Here is a 22,501-nt window from a genome sequence, read left to right on the forward strand (position 1 = left end):
GGAATGTCTCTATATACTTTTATTAATGAGGCAATAGGGGCAAGGAATATTGTGCTTAAGTTTTTATGGATAGTAAAAAGAAAGTATACCTTTTTATAAGAAATTTTCAAGGAAAATTCACTTATCACTCAGACAATTAAGTTTACTCTTATCTGGTAACCAAAAGAACAACGATTCTACACAGTGATGGAGGCTCCTCCCCAAGGCCTTTTAATACAGTCGTGTTACAAGGTCACTGTGAATCATGACGAGTTACTATTCTACTGAGTCTGGGAAGGAAAGCACAGGGAGGGGAGGATCAGAAAGTAGCTTAGCTGTATGGCATCGTTTCTAACATGGATATTTCCGGGTGTGGGGCACAGGGGAAGGAGGAACTGATGATACGGATTTCTGTGAGTCCTGTGGAGCAGGAAAACTTAGTGCAAAATTGGAGAAGTATTCTCTGAGGTAGAATCCAGGGCAATAAGCAATCAGGAAAGACGAGGCTGGGTGAAATGAGTGAAGTGGGTCGAAAGGCACAGAAAAATGAAGTCATGGGGATATAATGGAACAGCAGGGTGACTATAGTTAGTAACACTGTACTATATATTTGAAAGTTGCTAAGAGAGTAGATCTTAATGAAAAGTTCTCATCACACACAAAAAATCATCTGTTGGGGTACCTGGGTGGCTCAGTCGTTATGTGTCTGCCTTCGGCTCAGGTCGTGATCCCAGGGTCCTGGGATCGAGCCCTACATCGGGCTCCCTGCTCCGCGGGAAGCCTGCTTCTCCCTCTCGCACTCCCCCTGCTTGTGTTCCCTCTCTCACTGTCTCCCTCTCTGTCAAATAAATAAAATCTTTAAAAAAAAAATCATCTGTATCCGTGTTGACAGATGTTACCTACACTTACTGTAGGGATCATTTCACAACCTATACAAATATTGAATCATGTTGTACACCTGAAACTGATTAAATGTTCTATGTCGGTTACATCTTGATAAAAAAAAGATAGACAAGGAATAGGTCTCAAAACTACCAGAAGCAGACATGTCCCTACTCTTGAATAAAACCAATGAAAATAATAAATAAGCTTGTAAGTTATTAAGGGGCTAGGCGACAAATGAAGGCATATAATGAAGAATGCAAACCTTTTCCATTAGGGAGCGGCGAGGGAGAAAGCATATCAGAAAAGAGTAAACTTAATTGTCTGAGTGATAAGTGAATTTTCCTCGAAAACTTCTTATAAGGTATACTTCATTCTTAATATCCATGAAAACTTAAGCATACTATTCCTTGCCCCTACTGCCTCATTAATAAAACTGGAGTTTGGGTATTCTCTCCCCACGCTGAAAAAAAAGAGGAAAAAAGAAAATGATTATCTTCAAATCTCTCTTCAAAATTAGAGGCTGAACTATTAGGGGTTGGGGGAGGAGATGGCTACCCTGACCAGACACGGAGCTGACCTCTGCCCTTCGCTCAAGAGAGACCCAGGGTTTGATTATACCTGCCCACTGCCTAGCATCTTATTTAAAAAAAAAAAAATCAATAAATGCTCCTTTTGGACTAATCAAGTTCTAGAAGTGGAGAGAAGAACAATTTTAGTGGCCACTGCATTGTATGAAACTATACATTGTATTTTATGCTTGTGCTTTAGAGCAATTTAAAGGATACAATCTTAGAAACAAATTAGGATAAAAGAAACTTTCTGATGTGAGTAAAAACTTATTAAAATGATAAATACATTTGTAAGATGTATTGTAGTATGCATAAACGAGCCCTGAAAGGATATAACAAGCAGACAGAATCTTTCTTCTATCCTGTCTTCTTTCCTTTAAAATCTTCCTAGAAAATAAACTAAATTTAATGTTAAGAAGTCAGCGTGGTAGGTACAGAATGGTAAGTGTATTTTCCAAGACAACTTTCCTATGGAAAGAGTTGGCTTGGACTCCTCCTATGAGAGGAGTCAGGCATCTCCCAGTCTGTGCTTCTACTGCCCACAGCTGCCGGCATCGGGCTGAATGACGGTAACAGTAAACACGATTTCCAGTCATTTCTTCAGGAATTGTGAATTGTCCTTCAACGCATTTGAATTAGATTTCTGCAAATGTGTTATTCAAATCTGTTCCCTAGAAATAATCTGAAAATAAAAATAGCATGCTCACCTTTCCTTCCTTTTGTCTAATTCACAAGTACACTTAGAATCCCTGGTGGCAAAAATCTCTGAAAGCGTAGTTAATGTTTTTCAAAGTAACGGGAAGTTTTGTCTCCACCATCGGATCATTTTTGATTTTTGTTTCTTCTACTAATCCCATGAAATAATGAAATGATAGAAAATGGTATTGTATATGTCTTTACCAATAAGTCTTAGTAGGTGATGTTTCTTGGCTAAATTGAGACATTAAGTTGCTAGTGTCTAAGAAAAACCGAAGGACAAAACCTGGGTAATTAATTGGTAGCTTAATCCCACGCCATACCTTGGGGAGCAGTTTGCTAACTTGTAGGTCTTCGGTTTTGAAGCGTGAAGTTCTCCATGTCCCATGACAAATCCAAGCCATTTCCACACTTTGTGTTTAAAAAAAAAAAAAAAGAATCTGGCCATTTTTGAGCACAATCTGTCCTCCTCTGTTCTTTAAAAAACCTGGACTACACTATGAGAGCCTCTGAAAAAGGAAAATGTTAACCAAAACTAATAGCAAGAGCTTCTTTTTTTTTAAGTGGAACAGTCCTATAAAGATGAAAAAGAGAGAGAGAGAAAAGGACAAACGAGGAGGTTTGTAAAGTTTTGTTCTGAAACACTTTTTAACTGCACTTTCGGGGTTCAAGTTAAATATAATTTTTTATGCATAATTGCCTCTGTGGGGTGTGTGTGTGTGTGTGTGTGTGTGTGTGTGTGTGTGTGTGTGTGTGTGTATGCACGGGCATTATTTAAACAGAAGTCTAATTAAGTGTCCTGAGAAAATGAAAACTCACGTCAGGGTTTTTTTCCCTTGCAACAGTCAACAAACTGATTTATTATGAGAACCCCTGTCTCTTTCAATCTTGGTTAAAGAAAAGGATTAAGAGTCACTAAATGCATTTCCATGACATTTACTCAGCAGAAGCATAATAAAGTCTAAAGAAAACACCAGGTATTGAATGGATTCCCAAAACCCACGAAACAAAAATAACTTTTTCAGGTACCTCCCATCTTACCATCTGAAATGCTGAAAGGTAAATGTGTACTGAGACAAAAGACAGGTGCCCTTTCATATTAAAATGACGTGTGAGCAATACGCAGAAGAGGAATGTGCCGTTTGAAAAAGTCTGGGTCAAACAAAACAGCCATGTTCTCACATCAGCTTCTCTCTAATATTTTCTCAAGCAACTGAAAAGGAACACCTTTTGCAACAGGAAGCACAGGCATTTTTTTCGGTTCAGAAGTGCATTTCTGAAATGTGTCCCTGTTTAACTTTTATAAAGTTATGGGGCCCCAGACGCTGACAAATGAGCTTCATTACACTCAAGGCTCAACATATTTGCTGTGACAATCTGTTTCACTTGAGGAATGGTATTTGCATATGGGGGGGGGGGTGGACCAGAATCAAGATTCCTATCTTGTCTTCTGGTTTCTGTTCCATTAGTTCATAAAAGTTCACACTATTTAGATCTGGGAGGAAATTAGGTACTTTCAAGATGAGGAAACAGAAACCTAGAGCTGAGATTACACAGCCCCTGACTTGTCCTCAGGGTAGACTGGGTTGCCTTCTCTCTTGGTGTTCAGGCGGCATAAAATAGCACACAGGCTTTGAGATCAGGCAGAAAGCCTGGTCAAACACTGGCTTGGTTATCCACCTGCAATTAGATCTCAGGCTCAAGTGTTCAGCTTTCTGAAGCACCGTTTCCCCATCTGTAAAATGGACACACTATTCCTACACTTGTGAAACTAAGAAGTTCACATGGCCCGTGCCTAAGAAATGACAGGTGCTCGATAAAAGAATATTTAATTTTATAGTTATGAAATTTAAGATTTTTCTGTTTTTTCTAAGAAATATAGTTTAAAAAAATAGATCCTGTTTGCTATTAAAAAAAAAAAAAGAATTAAGGGATTTCTGGTAATTGGATGTCAATCTTGATCTTGATTTTCCTAGCATTTTAAGTATAAAACTACTGGATAGGCCAAAGAGAACAATGTAGTATTATATTATTTGTCGGATCCATTTGATCTTGTCAAGTCAATCAAACACGTAATCAATGTGTTAGTCTCTGCTCCCCTGAATTGTCTGGGCTGAATTAACTGTCTTCCTCATGATGTGTAAATGAGACCAAGTGGATTTGTTCTTTCTTCCCCATGCAATTCCATAATGGCTATCTTTGATAAAAACAATATTTGACAAAGCATATAGCACTTTGCGCACCCCACTTCATTCTAAGAGCTTTACGGATATGAACTTTACCAATTCCCAATGAAGTAGTTGCAGTAACCAACCCCACCTCACTTCACTTCAACCCCAGTTGGTATGCGGTCGAGGTGGGATATGAACCCTGGGAGTCGGACACGAGAGCTCTCAGTTGGAACCTCTCCTCTATATTGCCTCCTGACACTTTAAGTCACTGCTTTAATAAACCAGGCTATCTGGTTAGAGCTAGAGAAGCAGGCTGAAAATGTGAATCAGTACTTACAGGACAGACAATGTGTTAACAGAGAGACTAGCCCGTCTCATGTAGGAATCAAGTATAAGTGAACTAAAATATCCTATAATAAAAACATACTTCACTGAAAGCAAAAAGTTCAAGGTCTAAGGGTAATACTTTCTTTGGCTCTTCTGAGTTTCTATTTCCATGTCATGACAATATTTATTTTCCTATGTTTCTGGTTATATTTTCCTTTTCGTTTCTTTTGCAGAGCGTTCTTCCTTTACCTGTCACATAAATGTTTACCAAGACTTTGACTTTGACTTCTCCTCACCTGCCTGTGTTCTCCTTGGCTCCCATGGCTTCCACCACAACTTGTAAGGAAAAGATTCCTAAGAACTGACACCTCCGTCTCTCTCCTAAGCATTAAAGAGAGATCTACCACGGAAGTGGCAGTCCAAAAGCCATCTCATCATGACCAAAATTGTACCCAGCATTTACCACCCGAATAAGACAGGTTTCTCCTTCTGTTTTGCTATCTGGAAAAAAAAGGCAATCCTACCTCCTCAGGTATCAAGCCATGAACTTCTCTAGTTGGGGAGATTTCTTGGACTCCTCACTGTTACTCTCTGCCTGCCCCAACCTGGGCTATTACACCTGCCAGTGCTGCCTTCCAAATATCTGTCCAGTTGTCCTCTCCAGTTTATCGCCCCAGTGGCAGGCGGCCTTTCTTTAGCTTCTTGCCACCTTCCACTGATACCAACTTCTAATGGTTCTGTTTCCCTGTCTCATGTGTTACCCCCTCCAATACCATCTGCACTACATTGGAGGAAAATTTTCTCAAAGACAATCTGATCATGTCGCTCCTTGGTACCCTGGACACACCTGTATTAAACTCTCATCACACCCTACTGTGATTGCTGGTTTTCCTGTCTGCCCGCCCCACTCAGCAGTTCTGTACTGAGGATGGCTTGGAGTGTTCTTCATCACTGTATCCCCAGGGCCTACACAGCTCGGTGCTAATAAATGCTTGTTGGTTAAATGAATGACACTACTTAAATTCAAATACCTCACATTCTTTTAAAATATAACATGTAACAGTGAAGTTAAGAGTAATCTAGGGGTGCCTGGCTGGCTCAGACAGTGGAACGTGCGATTCTTGATCTCAGAAGTTGTGGGTTCAAGCCCCACATTGGGTGTAGAGCTTACTTAAAAAAAAAAGAGGGGCTCCTGGGTAGCTCAGTCAGTTAAGCGTCCGACTCTTGGTTTCCACGCGGGTCATGATCTCAGGGTTGTGAAATCGAGTCCTGCACTGGGCTCCATGCTCAGTGCAGAGACTGTTTGAGATTCTCTCTCTCTCTCTCCCTCTGCTCCTCCCCCTGCTTGTGTGTGCTCTAACATAAATTAAATCTTAAAAAAAAGAGTAATCTATTTTGTGAGGCAGTCTATTGCTAGCATTCTATCCATTCTACCATCTTTTCTATTCTAATGAATTAGAGTATGTATTTTTGGAAAGGAAAATAAATTTTGGAGGTTTTATTTACAACTAGTGCCACTTAAAGGTCTGGTCTGCAAACAAATATCTCATTTTAAACCTTTAAAATTAGTAACATGACATGTGATTGAGCCTTCTATTTTGCTGCTCAAATGAACATTATTTTCATCTTTAAAACAACATATTTACTTTATAATTCTTTTTATTCTTAGTTATGAAGATTTTTATTGAATAATCTTAAGCATGATAAACGTTATTTTTTATATATTCTTTAGGGTTGGACATGTTTTCTGCAAAGATACAGCTCCTTATTATCTTTAACAATTTCACTAAGCCCACAAATTTCATATTAGCAGTAGCTAATTTTGCTATTTAGGACAGGATGACTAAAACTCATAGTCTAGTCATTCTTTGATAGAACTGAAAAAGTACAAGGGCTGGGGATATTATTACCCCACTCCTGCTTACAACACCATTTTGATTGGTATATGGATAAAATAAACCCAAAAGTAAAAGAAGGAAAACAGAGCATGGTCATAAGATACCTGGTGTTTTGAACTTTCCACTGTCATTAATGATTTGTGTGCTAACATAAAAAGAATTAAGAAGCAAAACTCATTTAGTTATTTATTTAACGGAGGTAATAATTAGTAAGGCTGTTTTAAAAGCCATTACTTTTCTAAAGATATGAAAAAGATGAATTTACTTTTAAAACAAAGTAAATAAGGTAACACTTTTTTTTTTTTTTTTTTTTTTGAGAGAGAGAGAGAACCTGTGCACATGTGTAGTGGGGGGAGGGACAGAGGGAGAGAGAGAGAATCTTAAGCAGGTTCCACGCCCGGTGCAGAGCCCGACTCGGGGCTCATTACACCCCTGAGATCATGGCCTGAGCCAAAATCAAGAGTCGGACACTTAACTGACTGAACCACTCAGGCACGCCAAAATAAGGTTAACACTTTTAAAACCAAATCAAATCAAATATGTACTGCATTGGTATCTGCATTCAGATAATTGTAAACCTCAGGTTCAACATGTTTCTACACAGTAACTCTCTAGGTTAAAGTAACATCCCCATAAATGAAAACAAGGGCAACACTTTCACAGCACTTTGTTTTTCATCCAGATGATTCAGGTTCCTTTTTAGAAAAGGCACTTCAATGCTTGTTTGCAGGGGTAGGTGATGTCCGCCACCTGCAGGCAGGACCCATCAGACCTTCTGGGCTTTCACGGCAACGTGTATCAAGCTCACTCATAGCTTTCCTATCATGCTGCACATGGTGGATATTTGTAGCCACGGCTGTCTCCCCCGCCACATTTAGAACTCCTTGCTGTCTTCATCTGCACGGCGGACCCATTACTATGCAGAAAACCTCACACTGAACGAGCACTCAAGAGCTGCCTATTTAATTATTAATGCTTCTGGTCCTTGTTGTCTCACTGGCTTCCTAACAAAGTAAAATTTTAATAGACTCAGAAGAAAGACCAGTTCATATTAATGAAAAGCTTTAAAAATAGACCATTTAAAGTCCCTTGTTATCTTATTATTTTAAAAGTACCTGAATGACCGTCACTGAACAGGTAGGGACTGCTGGCTAGCCACGCAGAGGAACGTGGCTCGAGTGGAGAGGAGGTGGGCAGGTTCTTAGCAAACTTGTCTGAGACTGGGTGTAGGGACAACGGGACAGGTTCTAGAGAGACTGGAGTTTGAATCCCAGCTCCACTGCTTGTTCACTGCATGAAAATGGGTAAGTGCTCTAAATTTACAGATGCGATTAAAATATGTCAAGCGCTAGAAGAGCTGAGCACCGTGCCCGGGATCTGGCAGGTCCTCAGGAAATGTCAGCTCTCTCCCATCTGTGGTCTCCATGTCTGTTCACAGCATTTCTTACTCCTAAACCACATGTACCAACATCTGCAAAGTCTTCCTCTTCCTTACCCTCATGTCCAATCAGATGGAGGGCCCAATGTTTCCCATACAGCTCCCTTTGTGTTGGGACACAGAAATGCCCAAGTGCTCTAGGGTCATAGAGAGTTCTACCTGCCTGGGGAAGGAGGGTAGTCAGACAGCCTAACAGAACAGGAAACATAGAAACAGTTTGAAAAATCAAGAGAGTTTCTAAAAAAGTAGGAAGAAAGGAGGCCCCTAGGCAGGCCATTTCAGGTCGGCGGGCGGGGGGGGGAATGTACGATTGAGCTCCATAGAGTTGAGCACATTTGGAGATTCATGCATTTATATGGCTGAGGAAAGAGGGCAATTGGAATAGGGTCAGCAAAGGAGGTTTAAAAGATGAACAGGAGTCAGATGAGAAGAGCCTTGTGCCCAGAGTAGGAAGGTGTCCCCAAATTCCCTGGCCATAATAGAAAGCTCCCACTGTGTTGTTTTGTCCTTTTGCTTCTACCTTTATTATAGGGCTTTGCACACTTGGCCTTTGTTATGACTATTCATATGAATCTTATCTAGCACACTTATGGACCCGTTCACTGAAGATGGGGGCTTTGCCTCTTTCTGCCTTCTTCAAGAAAAAATCCGTAATGCCTTAGACGTGGAAAATGCTCAATAAGTATGTGTCTTGTTAAATTTGTCTACACATGAGTTTTTTCAAATGGAAAACTATGTTTTACTAAGTATTTTAAATATATTCCTTTTAAGATTATTTATATCATCATTTTACCAAAATGATGACAAAGAGGACTTATTAAACAACAGTTAGCTTTCACTTAACTTTTTCTGAATTCTAAAAATGTTAAATTAGTAGGGTCTGAAGTACAGAGATGACATGATTATAGATGCTTGTGATGCGTATATACTAAGGGGTGCACACTTTTTTGCCTTGAACCTACTGGTCACAATAACAACATATACCTGTATCAATATTCATACACACACAATTTCAATTCAACACTGAGTCCCTGAGATGGGTGAGTCACTGTATTTACTGGGACTATAAAACCGATGCCCCCTGCGGTAATTACACAACAGTGTGCTGTGTTTATGTTCAAAAATAAAAATGAAACAGAAAACCTGAGATTCACAGAGTGAATTAGCTTGTCTAAGTCTGCCAACCAGCTAGGGACCAAGGGCAGATTCAAACTCTTGTCTGCTGACTTCAATGTAGATCTATTTCTATTACAGTTTTCTATTTCTCAGCAAGTATCGGTATGCTCATACTTATGAGCGGTTTGGCCAAGACTTACCAACAACTTGTTGGGAGAGGATTTTTACCTGAAAAATGCCGGTTTGCTCTTAAGTGATTAATTATCTTGGCATCGCTAAGCCCTGTATTTTATCTAACAACAGATCTAGACAGCGGGCCTGACACAGAGCTTTATACAAGTGAGTGATTTAATGAATGAAGACAGATGTGGAAGTATGAGCAGCACCCCACCACCTGATCGAGCAAGTACGAGCGAAGAAAGGCCACTAATTTGCACAGATGTCACAGAGCTCGTGAATTTCTTTGCAGGAATATCATCAAACCATTCCCGAATCTCACCCAGTTAAACAAGGTGTCAAATTAGAAGCAAGAAATGTAGGAATAGCAGTGACAAGCGATAAGGCAAGTAAAAAAGTGGAAAGGCACGGAATCTGCAAGCATTTCAGATGGATGTGTGTGTCTGAACATGTGTGTGTGTGCGTGCGGGCACACGTGTGTGTTCCACAAATGCACCATCGTTATCAGATATTAATTACAGAGGTATCATTCCTCCAGGGAAGAGCTAAATCATACATCATCCCCTCCATTTGTAAAAGGTAGGGAAGGACACATTTTAGAGACTTAAATCACAGTTGGTTAATAATTTTAAAGCATCCATATGAGTTAACTTCTTTGACGTATAAAATTCAGGGAGGACTTACTTTTGAGAAAGCCAGATGGATAAGAAATGGGATTGCTTTACAGGTACTAATTTTTAAAACGTAGGCATACAGTTTTCATATGAATGAAAATGAATATCAGACAACACTGGCTAAAGGAGCCTCACAGATTTTTTAGAGAGTAGGCTAGCAAGTTGGAATATAAAATACTCCCAGTCATTAGAAACTGAGTATTTTTATATGTTAAAATTACTCTTGTAAAAATCTGGTTTTAAATTTATCTTTATGTTGTCTTTTCTGTGTTCATGATTATGGCAGTATTTCGCAGGACACTGATGATCGTTCTGTCATGTCCCACACACCACCAGAGGGTTCTCGGTGACTTTCAGACCCTCGAAGACGAGACCCAACATCTGGTTGTAATGCACCATCTAGTGGCCACAGGGATCACTGATGCCTGAATGTTGCCTGCTTGCTCTTCTCCATTTTAGAAATACTGTGACTTCTCTTTTTAGAAAATAAGAGAACTGTAAACAGCACTACCAGATTCACAAGACTATGTCCTTCTAAAATTTATGTTTAAGTCATTTAATAAGCAACACAATTCTTAAAATGAAATGAGGGAACCTCAGACTACATGCTAGTCATGTGTAACAAAGGTTTAAATGGCCATTAATTTAATTATACTGCATATTCATTTAAATACACTGTACACTGCTCCATGCAGAGGAGACACAATTTATACCAGTGAACAGGAACAATGTACCTGCTAACAACCACGTGTGCAGGGTTGCTGAGATACATTTTTTTTCTTCCTTTCTACCACAGGCAAGTGTTAGTAAAGGCAGTTAAAATCGTTTGGTCAAGTCTTTATGTTATTATCTAAACTGCACGGTCATGACAATACACTTAAATCATTTTCAAATTTAAAAAGGCAATCTTTAGCATTTCTCTTTACTCTAAGTTGCTAATATCTAAAGAACGTTCCTCTTTTGCACTTCTCCAAACGTGTTTAATTTACTGTGCAGGTTCTAAATAGATGACTGATCATGTACTAATAAAGCACAAAAGATCAAGTGTTCAAGGTAAAATTAACGTGACTTTATCATGGGGAATTTTTTATTGCTACTTGCTCACCTCCCATAGCGTGAGTACTCCTCATAAGTCATCTGTTATAATCCCAAGCTCTACATTCATTGTTACTGGTCACACACAAATAACTTACTCAAAATGCCTGAAGCAAAGGTATGGCTAAGATACTTACTAAAAGCAAAGCAAGCCAACCTGAATCCCTCTACAACTAGTGTTGATTTCATTTTGAACACAAAATTGAGAAATCTTGCATATGATTATAAATCAGAAACACGTAAGGGCTCACTTTGAAACAAATTTCATTCTTTCTTTTTAAAAGGACTATTACTTGATAATTTAGGAGGCTATGTCTTACAGAGTAAATATCCCTCTGCTAAGTGGATGAATGGATTTGGCATGTCTTGTTCTGGAGTAGGAATTTCACAAGGAATTTGTTGATGTAGCTGTGAGATCAAGAAAGAGGGACTGGAGGTAGGACAGTTAGGTAGATTTTTAGTTACTGGTTAATGAATTAAGACCCACTTGAATGGAAGTCGCTGGGATCACATCTCAGAGCTTTTTCCTTAAGCCTGTCTTACTTAATACCTGGCAAAAATGGAGAAGCTGAAGGAGAGAGCTAAAATACTAAAAGCAAGGTGGGCGGGGAGAGGTTTCAAAGTCATTTCAACTTATTAGAAGAACAGGTCCAAGTCAATAAAATGGATGTAGAATAATTATTTCCCAGACTTGAAAGGGCATTCGCAGCCCTCAGAATTCCGATTCTGTCCTGTATGTCCCCCACGAGATCATCCGGCCTGCAGTGAAACGTGTCCAATGAGAGGAAACGCACTACTCCTGAGGGAGCCGTCCCTGGACGGACAGGTCCAACTACCAACACAACATTGCATGTTGAGGTTTAAAAGGAATCAGTTCTAGGTACAAGGGATGGACTAGATGTAGATCTCAGCTATCTTTGATTTAGAGGACTTGTAACAGAGTCAACTGCTAAAGGACTTAATACCATTTTCACATTTTAAGAGATGCCCACTAACAAGACCTCTTCCTTCAATTTGTGGTGTGAAAACTTGAGAAGACAGAGTGACATGTTGGAATATATCTAGAAAAACATGGCTAAGAGAACTGAGGGTATGTGATTTGGAGAAATGAAGATGCCAGCAGTTAATGATCGGGTTGTGAGGGGCACCGGGGCCAGGGAGTGAACATTAAGAGCTTTGGTTGCATGGATCGTTGTTGGAGCTATTCCATTCAACCAGAAGGTACTGGGAACCAAACAATGCCATATGAGGCAATTCAGTACTGACGAGATGAGGACTCTGCCCTCAGAAACTTCACCCAGCTTGTGTTGCAGAAGAACAAGCTCACTGGGGCGCCTGGGTGGCTCAGTTGGTTAAGCGACTGCCTTCGGCTCAGGTCATGATCCTGGAGTCCCGGGATCGAGTCCCACATCGGGCTCCCTGCTCGGCAGGGAGTCTGCTTCTCCCTCTGACCCTCCTCCCTCTCATGCTCTCTGTCTCTCATTCTCTCTCTGAAATAAATAAATAAAATCTTTAAAAAAAAAAAAGGAGAGAAAAAAAAAAAAAGAAGAACAAGCTCCCTGCCGTGGGAACAATACTTGACCAGGAGCCACCGTTGCACAAAGGGCATAATGACATCTGCAGCCACGGGTGTTGCGAGGATCAAATAAAACCGAAGATGTGTATGTGTGCAGGAAACTGCATCGTCGTGACTTGTTCTTTGTGAGGGATGACACCCAAGGGATTCCCAAAGTTAGGAAACAAAGTAGACTCTGTGGCATGTAAGGTCCGTGCGGACCCTATGAGTCTATGATTTCATCTTATTAGTAACCCAAGCTAATTAATTCTGCTTCAACATTCAAAGTTTATATTGCTTTGAGTTATAACGCATACATCACGTCTGCCCTACTTTCACAGTATATGTTAACTAACCTATAAGATGCAATCCCTTAATGCCATGGGGTTAGATCCTTTACTAGTTCCTAATTAAACCTTTTCCTCTCATCCACTGTTCATCACTGGGATAAATGGAATAGAGGTGTCTCTGTACCAATGAGGCCAATATGTATTTCAGAAAGTTCAAGGAATAACTCAAAATACATGATGATTTACCGAAGAAAGCGTCCTCTTTTTTTTTTTTTAAACAGAAATGCTCCCGCTAAAATTGAGTAATATGACCTGATCGTACTTACGACTGTGATCTGTGTTCATTATCTACTGACAGGATGGAACATGCTTCTTTGACTCTCATGTTTTTATACTCATTCTTTGCCTAAATGGTAAAGAAATTGATTCAAAAATAGTGCCGAAGAGATAGATGAAAACCTCTGCTGGGGAAGCTCAGAATCAATGGAGAGGCAAGAATCTGGAATTAAGTAGAAAAAGGAAAAGGACTGGGAGCAGGGATGAAAGATGAAGAGGCAGTTTGTAAAACGTGTTGACTTATTAGAAGTATTCAAAGTCTGTTATACGTTAGGGGCGCCTGGGTGGCTCAGTTGGTTGGGCAACTGCCTTCGGCTCAGGTCACGATCCTGGAGTCCCGGGATCGAGTCCCGCATCGGGCTCCCTGCTCAGCAGGGAGTCTGCTTCTCCCTCTGATCCTCCCCCTCTCATGCTCTCTGTCTCCCATTCTCTCTCTCAGATAAATAAATAAAAAATCTTAAAAAAACAAAACAAAACAAAGTCTGTTATACATTAGATGAGCAAAAGTAAACTCCAGGTTCTGCAATGTTTTTTGACTCCAGATCAGCCTCCTGCACCAGAACCTCATCACACACACGCACAAATGATGCCCCGTCTTAATGTGTGGAGTCACGGCACAGTCTCTGCAAAGCAGCTGCAAACCTTCTACTAACATGCCTAAGTAGATGGCAATGAAGGCTGGTGTACATGATTTTGCTACCTTGGCCAGGAAATGGTGTTCACAGTGTGGTTATTTTAAGATATTTGAGATGGCAGTACAATTCACATAGCCCAATGGGAGTCTGTTACACTTGAAGTTTCCAGGTAGAGGGAGGGGTTGACATCGGATTCCTGTCAAGGACAGTCACTGGACTCAGCCTGCTGGACCTGTGAAACATCGCTACCAGGAATGACCAGAATGTGTACGAATGAATTTGCCTCTTCTACCTGCTTGCTTGAGCTTCACACACTCCAGTCGCTTTTCCTAGAAAAGGTAGTGTAATTGTGGGGCCCTCTTCCCACCTTCATTCAGTCTCTTCCCAGAGCCTCCCACTGGTGGCTCCCAACAGGACCCAGAAGCCAGGGAAGCCGGGGATGCCGGCTAAGGAACACCACAAGGCATAGGATGGAAGGAGTGGGTAGGGGGCTAAGTAAAGAGTCACTAGGTTATTTCCTGGGTGGCTGGCTGGATGGATGAGTGGGTAGATGAGTACATGGATGGGTATATGGATGGACAGAGGGGTGGATGGATGGGTTGGGGTAGTCTGGATGGTGACAGAGTCAGTAAATCATGTGTGATCTCCATTTCTTTCTCTGTAAACTGAATATTAAAAATCCTCTCTCTCTCTATAAAATGCCAGTGAAAATCAAATGGAATCATATGAAAATATTTTTTTACACTCCTTACAGTGCTATATATATATGTCAGTTTTATTTATTTATTTTTTTTCGTTTATTTGTTTGGATGTTTGGGGGAAGAGACCGAGGGGGAAAAACAGGATTTGAGTGGTGCTTAAAATGCTAACTTGAAGAGGATAAAATAATTTTGTTCAGCTTGTTCTTCAGTGTGCTTTGTGGACATTTTAGAATCTGAGAAACCAGACAATGGTTAAGTGGCAACACTGATTATAAAAAAGGCTGGATCACTGTGTCCTACCACCGTAAATGTCCTTAAGACCTAGAAGACATACTTCATTGGTTGCTAAGGTTCACTAAGACTTAAGCCTTTTTCAGCTGAGATAGGGGCATGCATTCCCCTCAGACAGACAGGGAGTAAACTTCAGATGGCTATATAATGAGCAAGTATAAAATACCATTCCAGTGCACTCAGGACCCCGGAGTCAAGCAGTGGCCCCTTTGGGACCTTCACTGAACCTCCCCCCTCCCCACCCCAAGTGAGAAGCCCTGGGACACTGTACCTGTATGTGTCCTTCGGTGAGCCTTCAGGTGAGAACTTTTTGTGTATACTTTGTTGCATCCCTCAAAATCACATCTGTGGATACGCCGTTTTCTGGAGTCTGGGGATTCAGACCGTCTCTGGCGTCTTGTGCTCTCAATACTAAATGGTGAAATTGAACTGGGAAAAAAAAAAAGTGGAGTTAAATGGTGAGCAGCACAGCGCTCTGTTTTGGTTCTAGTGGCATGAGACCTCAGACTCATAGGCTGTCGCTTCCTATAGACTCAAGGACCCATGGCCGCGTTTCCCACCATCACTTTCTTGGACACACTTTATTTCTTAATCTCGAAGGCAGGCAGCTTGGCCTATTTGTGATAAAACACTCCCCCAGAGAGAAAGACATGCTTAAAACAACAAGACAGAAACAAAAACTAAATAAAATCAGTGGTAGGTGAGTAGATCCTCCTCATCGAAAGAAATAATCTGGAACCCTTCTGAATGACACAGAGATTATTTTTGGAAGCTCTGCTGGAGACAGACAAAATGAATGCATTTAATAAGTAACACGGGGGTCTGAACTGCACGTGACAGCATATAAAATTGAGTAAAATCACAAGGTATATTTCAAAACAAGTGAGGTCAGGCTGAAAGAAATGATATCAGTACATCAATAACATGACTCATGACAAGCTATTTCTGTTTGGTAAAATGCACCTGACATTTAACTTTTCCAGTTGGTGGGTTTTCATGGTGAGAAATCAAGTACATTGTATTTAAAGATTAGCTGTACCACCATTATGAGAAAAAGTTTTAACTATGAAATTTGGCCCTGACTTGCTCGTTGTTTAATCCCAATGCCACAGTAGAAAAACAGGATTAGTTTGTAACGTCAGGTAATTGATTAACATGTACTTCTTCAAACCTTAATCTCTTTTGATTGAGGTAGAAATGAAGAATATGACTAATCGTTTTCAGTTACCCATGAAGTTCTTTACTATTATAACAAATACAACGCAAAAGGAATCATCCATATTTCTACTGTAAAGAATTTACCACTGTTTATATTGACATATTTTCTTCCAGCTTCTTCATGTTTTGATGCTTTTCAAAAATATTTTTTATTAGTAAATTACCTCTTTTTGTTAAAAAAACTGAATGACTCTGAGCAAGAGTTCTTTGAAGAAAGTGGCATTTAAGCTTCACTTAAGCAGATTACAGGTAAAGGTAAAACCCCGCCCTTGTCTTCCTTCCTCTTCCTCCCAGGGAAAACCTGTCGTCGGTTTTCTTTAAATTCTTCCAATTCTTTCAAATTATCCTTACCTACACATACCCACAGTCATAGAAACTCATAATACTGTTTTGTTCTTTAAGAGACATATAAATATCATCATATCGTTCACATCATTTTGCAAATTGCTCTACACTTGCCTTTTGCTTACTCAACATTAAGCATGTGAGATTATCCGTGTTGATGTCAACACTGTTGTTTATTTACTTGAAGTGCTATATCCACAACTCATCCATTCTAAGATGATTTTTTTCATATTTTGATGTCTCTAAAATGTAAGATACTTCTTACAGCTGAAGGCTTGTCATAGTTTAACTGGCATAAATTTTTTCTGTATTAGTAGTACATCCAGTAATAGTGCATTTTACAGTATGTGATATTTTAACTTAGATCAGGGGTTGGTAAACTTTTTCTGTAAATGGCTAAATAGCCAATATTTTGTTTTGACTTTGAGAGTCATGCAGTCTATGTTGTAACAAATCAACTCTGCCCTTGTAGCATGAAAGTAGCTACAGACAATATATAAACAAGGGAGTATGGCTAATGTTCTAATAAAACCTTATTCACAAAACAGTGGGTTGTTTTGGGGGCCAGTGGTTGATGCACGACTTAGATGAAACATGGTAGTAGTCCAGTGAATATTCATGCCAGAGTTTTAAAGTCTATTTCCTAAGCAATCAACATTTAGATGATTTCTAATACTTCACTATAACATCGCTCCAGTAAACTTTTTTTCCTCAATGTTTCCTTCTACATATGTGCCTTTTAAGTTTTCAGTGTATCTTCTCACTTGTACAAATAACAGATTCAGCAGCCAAAGCTTTCTATTATTAGCTAAGACAAAATATAAGTGGTGTTTATCTACTTGTGCCTTTGAAGAGTTTTATGCAAGATCTTTATTAGTAGAATGAAAGAAAATATGGGATGGCTAAGCCACTTTTTCCAGCTTCCTATGAACCAATGTGGATTTGTGGTTTTCCACGTAACTGACTCAGTTGCGGCGACTGGAGCCTATTGTGAAAAAGTCAAAATAGTGCTGGCCTATTGGCTTTGGTCATTCTTGCCAAGGTATGCTCTAGCATAGGGTGGGTTTCTTGTGAACCAAACTGTATGTGTGTGATGAGAGGCCAACAGTAATTCATTTCTTGAATATCTAGTCATGAAAATAAATATGGATCTTGGCACTTGGGGACCTCAAAAATAGAGATTTCTGTGTCGTGATATGTTTGACAGCTTTTAACTCAAGAGAAAATGATATGGTATCTGTTTCCTTCAAATTATAACTTAAAGTCTATAATCAGAACGGTTTGTGTTATACAGTACTTTCTATGCACTAATAAGTGTAAATGTAACTATGCATAATCACACACATACATTGCTTTGCCTGCAGTTTATTTTAGCTATTTATCTTGTTGTGTATGTGTATATACAGAGAAAAGTAAAAAATAAATCTGAACTTAAAACCAAGTAACTACTAAGCAGGTCTTTAAGGGACCAATGAAGTGATGCTGCGCTACAGTCCAACAACCATGGAACCATTTGGCAGGTGGTTAAGGAAGGCAAAGGCCACAGAATGGCATGATATTACTTCACCGAGACCTGAATTTACACCAAAAAAAGACATGTTAGGTGCATGGCCTTCATGCTACAAAACTTCACACATTGATTTCCTTCATTTTAAAGTAAAATATTTTAGGACATTATGAAGAACCACCCCCTAAAGGTATCTATGCAATAAAAATTAAAAAAAAAAATTTAAAAAGGTATGTACAACGAATAGCTGTGCCCAGCAGAGCTAGCTTGGAAATGATATCCAATGGGTAAAATTTTTCCCTAGCTCCCCTTTTAAAATGGCAGAGGCATCCTCAGAAGATGCTGAAGAAACTTTGGCGAGGCTATGCCTTTCCGAACCACTTATTTGATCTCTTTGTGGAAAGGTAAGAAGAAGTGCACTGAGGTAGACAGGGAGCAAAAGAGCAAAAGAACTCAAAGAACACAGAAAGAGGAGAACACACTCCAACTCCATGCGGGACTGCTGCTATGCTGGGGTCCACGCGTGAACCGACAGATGGCAGGCACTAGAGGGGGAAGACAACCAAAGGTCGGGGTTTGGTCAACCCAAGGCCATGGCAGGAAATGTAACAAGTTATCTCTAGAGCCTAGAACACTGTGGGCCTTCAAGAAACGTTTGCCAAATTGAATGAATGAATGGATGAATGAATGAATGAACAGATGAATGTAATGTCAAATTATTGTAAATTGTAAATGGTAATTGTAAATATGTAAAATTATTCCTAATTTTAACTTAATATAATCAATCAATCAATTAATCCTCCACTGGTTAATTAATCCTTACCAGGATTCTTTTACTGCAAGTCTTCAGACAATGGTCACTCAATTCTTCACTCTTACTCTCATTTCCCTAAGTTTCATACTTTAAATACTATATACAAAGTGGCTACTGAATATCAGAGAGTCTGGGTAATCATTAAAACCATGTGTACGTAAGTGTCTCCGTTCTTTGCCCTAAATTCAAGAGCGCAGCATTCTAAAGCATTGCTTACAATTAAAATTCTCTGTGGAAGGCCACTGAGATCCCTCTGAATGTGTACAGGATACCGGCGAATGAATAAACATCTCCCCTTTGATCCCAGTAAGCATTTGTTGAGCAGGGGATGGTGAACAGTGATCTTACTCTCAGCAGTCTCCTCCTGTCCTGTCCCACTCCAAGGCTCCCCCGCGTGGGCGTCTGGTAACAGAACAGCTATCGTTACTCTTCGGGTATTTCCATTCTGCCCTGTGCTTTCTGAGCAAGGTGCCCTTTGTTCAGAAGGACCTTCAGGTATCCCCAGATACATGCAAGCTTGTTCTGTGCTTCAAAAGCCGGTCTTGTTCTGAAGATGGAAATGCCACAGACGCCAGCGTCGGATTCTTCCAATAATCCTTCGTAATAAGCTGGTACGATGAATATGGTAGAGGCCTAACAGTTGCCAGTGTGTCCCCAGAGAATGTACTAAAGGGCATCTGCACAGTTCAAAAGAACAATGACTACAGGCCCACTCCCTTCCCCAGAAGGTTAGACCATTTGGAGGAGGGAATGAGCGCCGGAGGGGTCCTCACAGGCACTACGTTGTAATAATTAGATCTAGAGAGAACAAATGAGTGAATCATGACTTCAGTTGCACAACAGTCCCACTTGGAATGGCAAGTTAAATCAGAATTAAACCCAGAGAGGCTCGAGAAGTCACATCCAGGAACAGCTCTATTTAAATAGAAGGCACCGCATGGCTGCCATGAAAGAAATTAAGGTTAACTGTAATCAGCAGGTAATAGAAGACCATTTGTCACGTGTGACCTTAGTGTGATGAGATGCCCTTCACTGAAATTGAAGTTTCTATAGGTGTTTAATAAAAAAAAAAAAAAAAAAAAAAAGCCAGGACATTCTTCTAAGGCTGAAAAGAGAAAGAGAAGACACACATATCCCAAATTTTAAAACAGGAACAGAGAACAATGGAAGAGAAGGTGCTTGAGCACGTTTACACATTCAATCTCAACAGACCTCTAGGGAGCAGGCTGTGGATAACACGACAGCTGACATTTACAGAAGGCTGACCATGTGCCAGGCTCTGCTCTAAATGCTTTAAGCTTCAAAGCAACTCTGCGAGATCAGTATGATTAGTGTCCCTCACTTAGAGATGGGGAAACAGAGGCACAGAAGTTAAGGCCAGGATTCAAACCCAAGTGGCTGACTCCAGGACCCAATCTTAGTTCTTACTTTCTATGGACTCAGATACGGCTAAGAGCAACCAGCATAGGATAAAACGGGACAATGCAACAACATAATCTGTATCATTTAAAGTTTCCCCCTCGTCCAATTATAGAAAAAAAAATAGCACATAAAAGCATTCTTTCATGGAGTCTGCTATAATAAGGCATATGCTTTTCTCTCGAGAACTTTTTTTTTTTTAAAGATTTTACAGGGGGAGTGGGAGAGGGAGAAGCAGGCTTCCCGCTGAGCAGGGAGCCCGATGCGGGGCTCGATCCCAGGACCCTGGGACCATGACCTGAGCCGAAGGCAGTCACTTAATGACTGAGCCACCCAGGCACCCCTCTCTTGTGAATTTTAAGGCAAACTGCTTTATAAATACTGCCAGTTGAGGTATTCAGTATAATTACTATTAATCTACCTAAGAAAACACTTTCTCCTAAGTTGTTGTGAAAAAAATATTTATTGCCAGGGAAAAGTTTTTAGAAGGCTGAGTCTGGCAGTGGTATGCGATTATGTCTCCCTTCACCGCGGCCACAGAACTAGCTCCTTACCTACCATTCCAGTTTATTCACCATGGCACCGAAAATGATTTTCAGTGGGCTGTGTTGACAGAGTTACCTTAAGGGAAGGGGGAACATTCAGTTTTAAAAATATACTTTGTACTGTTCTCGGAAGTTTATTTTCAAATTATTTTGGATAGGGCAGTACGTATTACTTACTGGAATTGTGAATTAGTTTCTGCCACAGAATACAGGTAAGAACGAACCACTTCCTTGTTAGTAAATCAAACACCATGTTGGAAATGAAATATCAAGGCCAGAAGCCAAAAAAGAAGTTGGTGAGACTTTCAGTTAACCAGGCATTACATAAATCTTGGTCACAGAGCTTCTGTTCACTTGGACAAGCCCCCCACATTTGCACTTTTTTTTTTTTTTTTTGCAGGCTTTTTCTCAGCCAGTAGATGGCTCTCAGAAGCAGCAATCTTTGTATTTATCTTGCCGTATGATAACAGATTCTGTCTAGCTGCTATCAAACCACATCAGTGTCTTTCCTAGGATATTAATTGGGGAAAAGGTGCTATTTAGATACACCGCCTATCGAATCCCCAGAAGCTGCGTCCCAAGGCAGATTCACCAGCGGGAAGTTTCTCTTTCCCTGCGGCCTATGGTTTCCTATGGAAAACTACTTTTGATAACAGATTGAAATTGTAAGATTAGCAGTTGTCAACCTTTCCAGAAGCTGTGACTAAGGCATTATACTACTTCACTTCAAATCTGGATTCAATAAAAATAAGTCCATTTTCACAAAATGTGTAAATCAAGAGTAATACATTTGCTAAAATAGGTCAATAAGCTCAATCTTAAGCATATATTCAACTAGATTTTGGCACTTTTTTTTTTCACACAAACAGACTATGTCCAAAGTGTAGTTCTGATTATTGTTTTATGTTAATAAAGAAAAGCTCCTACTAGTTACAGATAATAGGTTTCTGAATGAGCTTTTTTGGGGTGGGTCTGTGGCTGGATAGTATATCACGGTTTTTACTTAAATATAGCAGCGGCTACCAAGTGTTGTTCTTCATCACTTGCTAGACCACTAAAATACTCAAAACTGCTGCAGGCTTATCTTTCTGCTCTTTTTTTGATTCACCATATTTTAGCAAGTAAGTTCAGAAGCTGCAAAACAAAAAGCTTAAAGATAAAACAGGAAAAAAATGAACCATTAATGGCATCAGGGGTAATTGGTTTTATTGTCAAACTTATGATGAATTTAGATTACAAGCTGACAGGGGCTTGTTTGTTAACAAAAGAGATCCATTTTCGATATACGGTATCTATTCAAAATAGTTACTTTGGGGGAACACCATATGCCTTGCAAAGACTTTACCCCATAAAATCAATTCATAATATGGGTTGAAACAAGTGTGGATTTCTGAATTACACTGGACACTGAATAGAAGACACATAACAGTACTGAAATATTCAGATGAACCTGTCACAGAATTTCTTCAGAAAACATCAGGGTTTAAATTATGTTTTATGCCAGGTGTTGCAGCTGGATGGATCATTTGAACCTTAAATTTACTAGGTTATTATTTTAATCTCAAGTTTAAAAAAATTTTTATTTTAGTTCAATTAATTAACACATGATGTGTTTTTTGTTTTGGAGGCACAGGTCTGTGATTCATCAGTCTTATATAATATGCGCAGTGCTCATCAAGATGTCCATCGACAGATGAATGGATAAAGAAGATGTGGCATATATATACAATGGAATATTATGCAGCCATCAAAAGGAATGAGATCTTGCCATTTGCAACAATGTGGATGGAACTGGAGGGTATTATGTTGAGCGAAATAAG

General features: G+C 39.8%; 1 protein-coding gene across 11 annotated transcripts in view; it reads right to left on the reverse strand.

The window, feature by feature from the left end:
* Window positions 1-22,501, reverse strand: part of KLF12 (KLF transcription factor 12) — a 504,131-nt gene that overhangs the window by 101,535 nt on the left and 380,095 nt on the right. For 6 of the 11 annotated variants that reach the window (XM_081815036.1, XM_081815028.1, XM_081815035.1 and 3 more), the window contains one exon: window positions 15,105-15,262. In XM_081815036.1, coding sequence (XP_081671162.1) covers window positions 15,105-15,262 — 158 coding nt within the window. Of the gene's footprint in view, window positions 1-2,452; window positions 2,541-15,104; window positions 15,263-22,501 lie in introns of all 11 variants that reach the window. The other 5 variants (XM_081815026.1, XM_081815024.1, XM_081815031.1 and 2 more) reach the window with 1 other exon arrangement.

Source organism: Leptonychotes weddellii, chromosome 3 (genome assembly GCF_054177405.1).
Source record: "Leptonychotes weddellii isolate Sample4059 chromosome 3, ASM5417740v2, whole genome shotgun sequence".
NCBI lineage: Eukaryota > Metazoa > Chordata > Mammalia > Carnivora > Phocidae > Leptonychotes > Leptonychotes weddellii.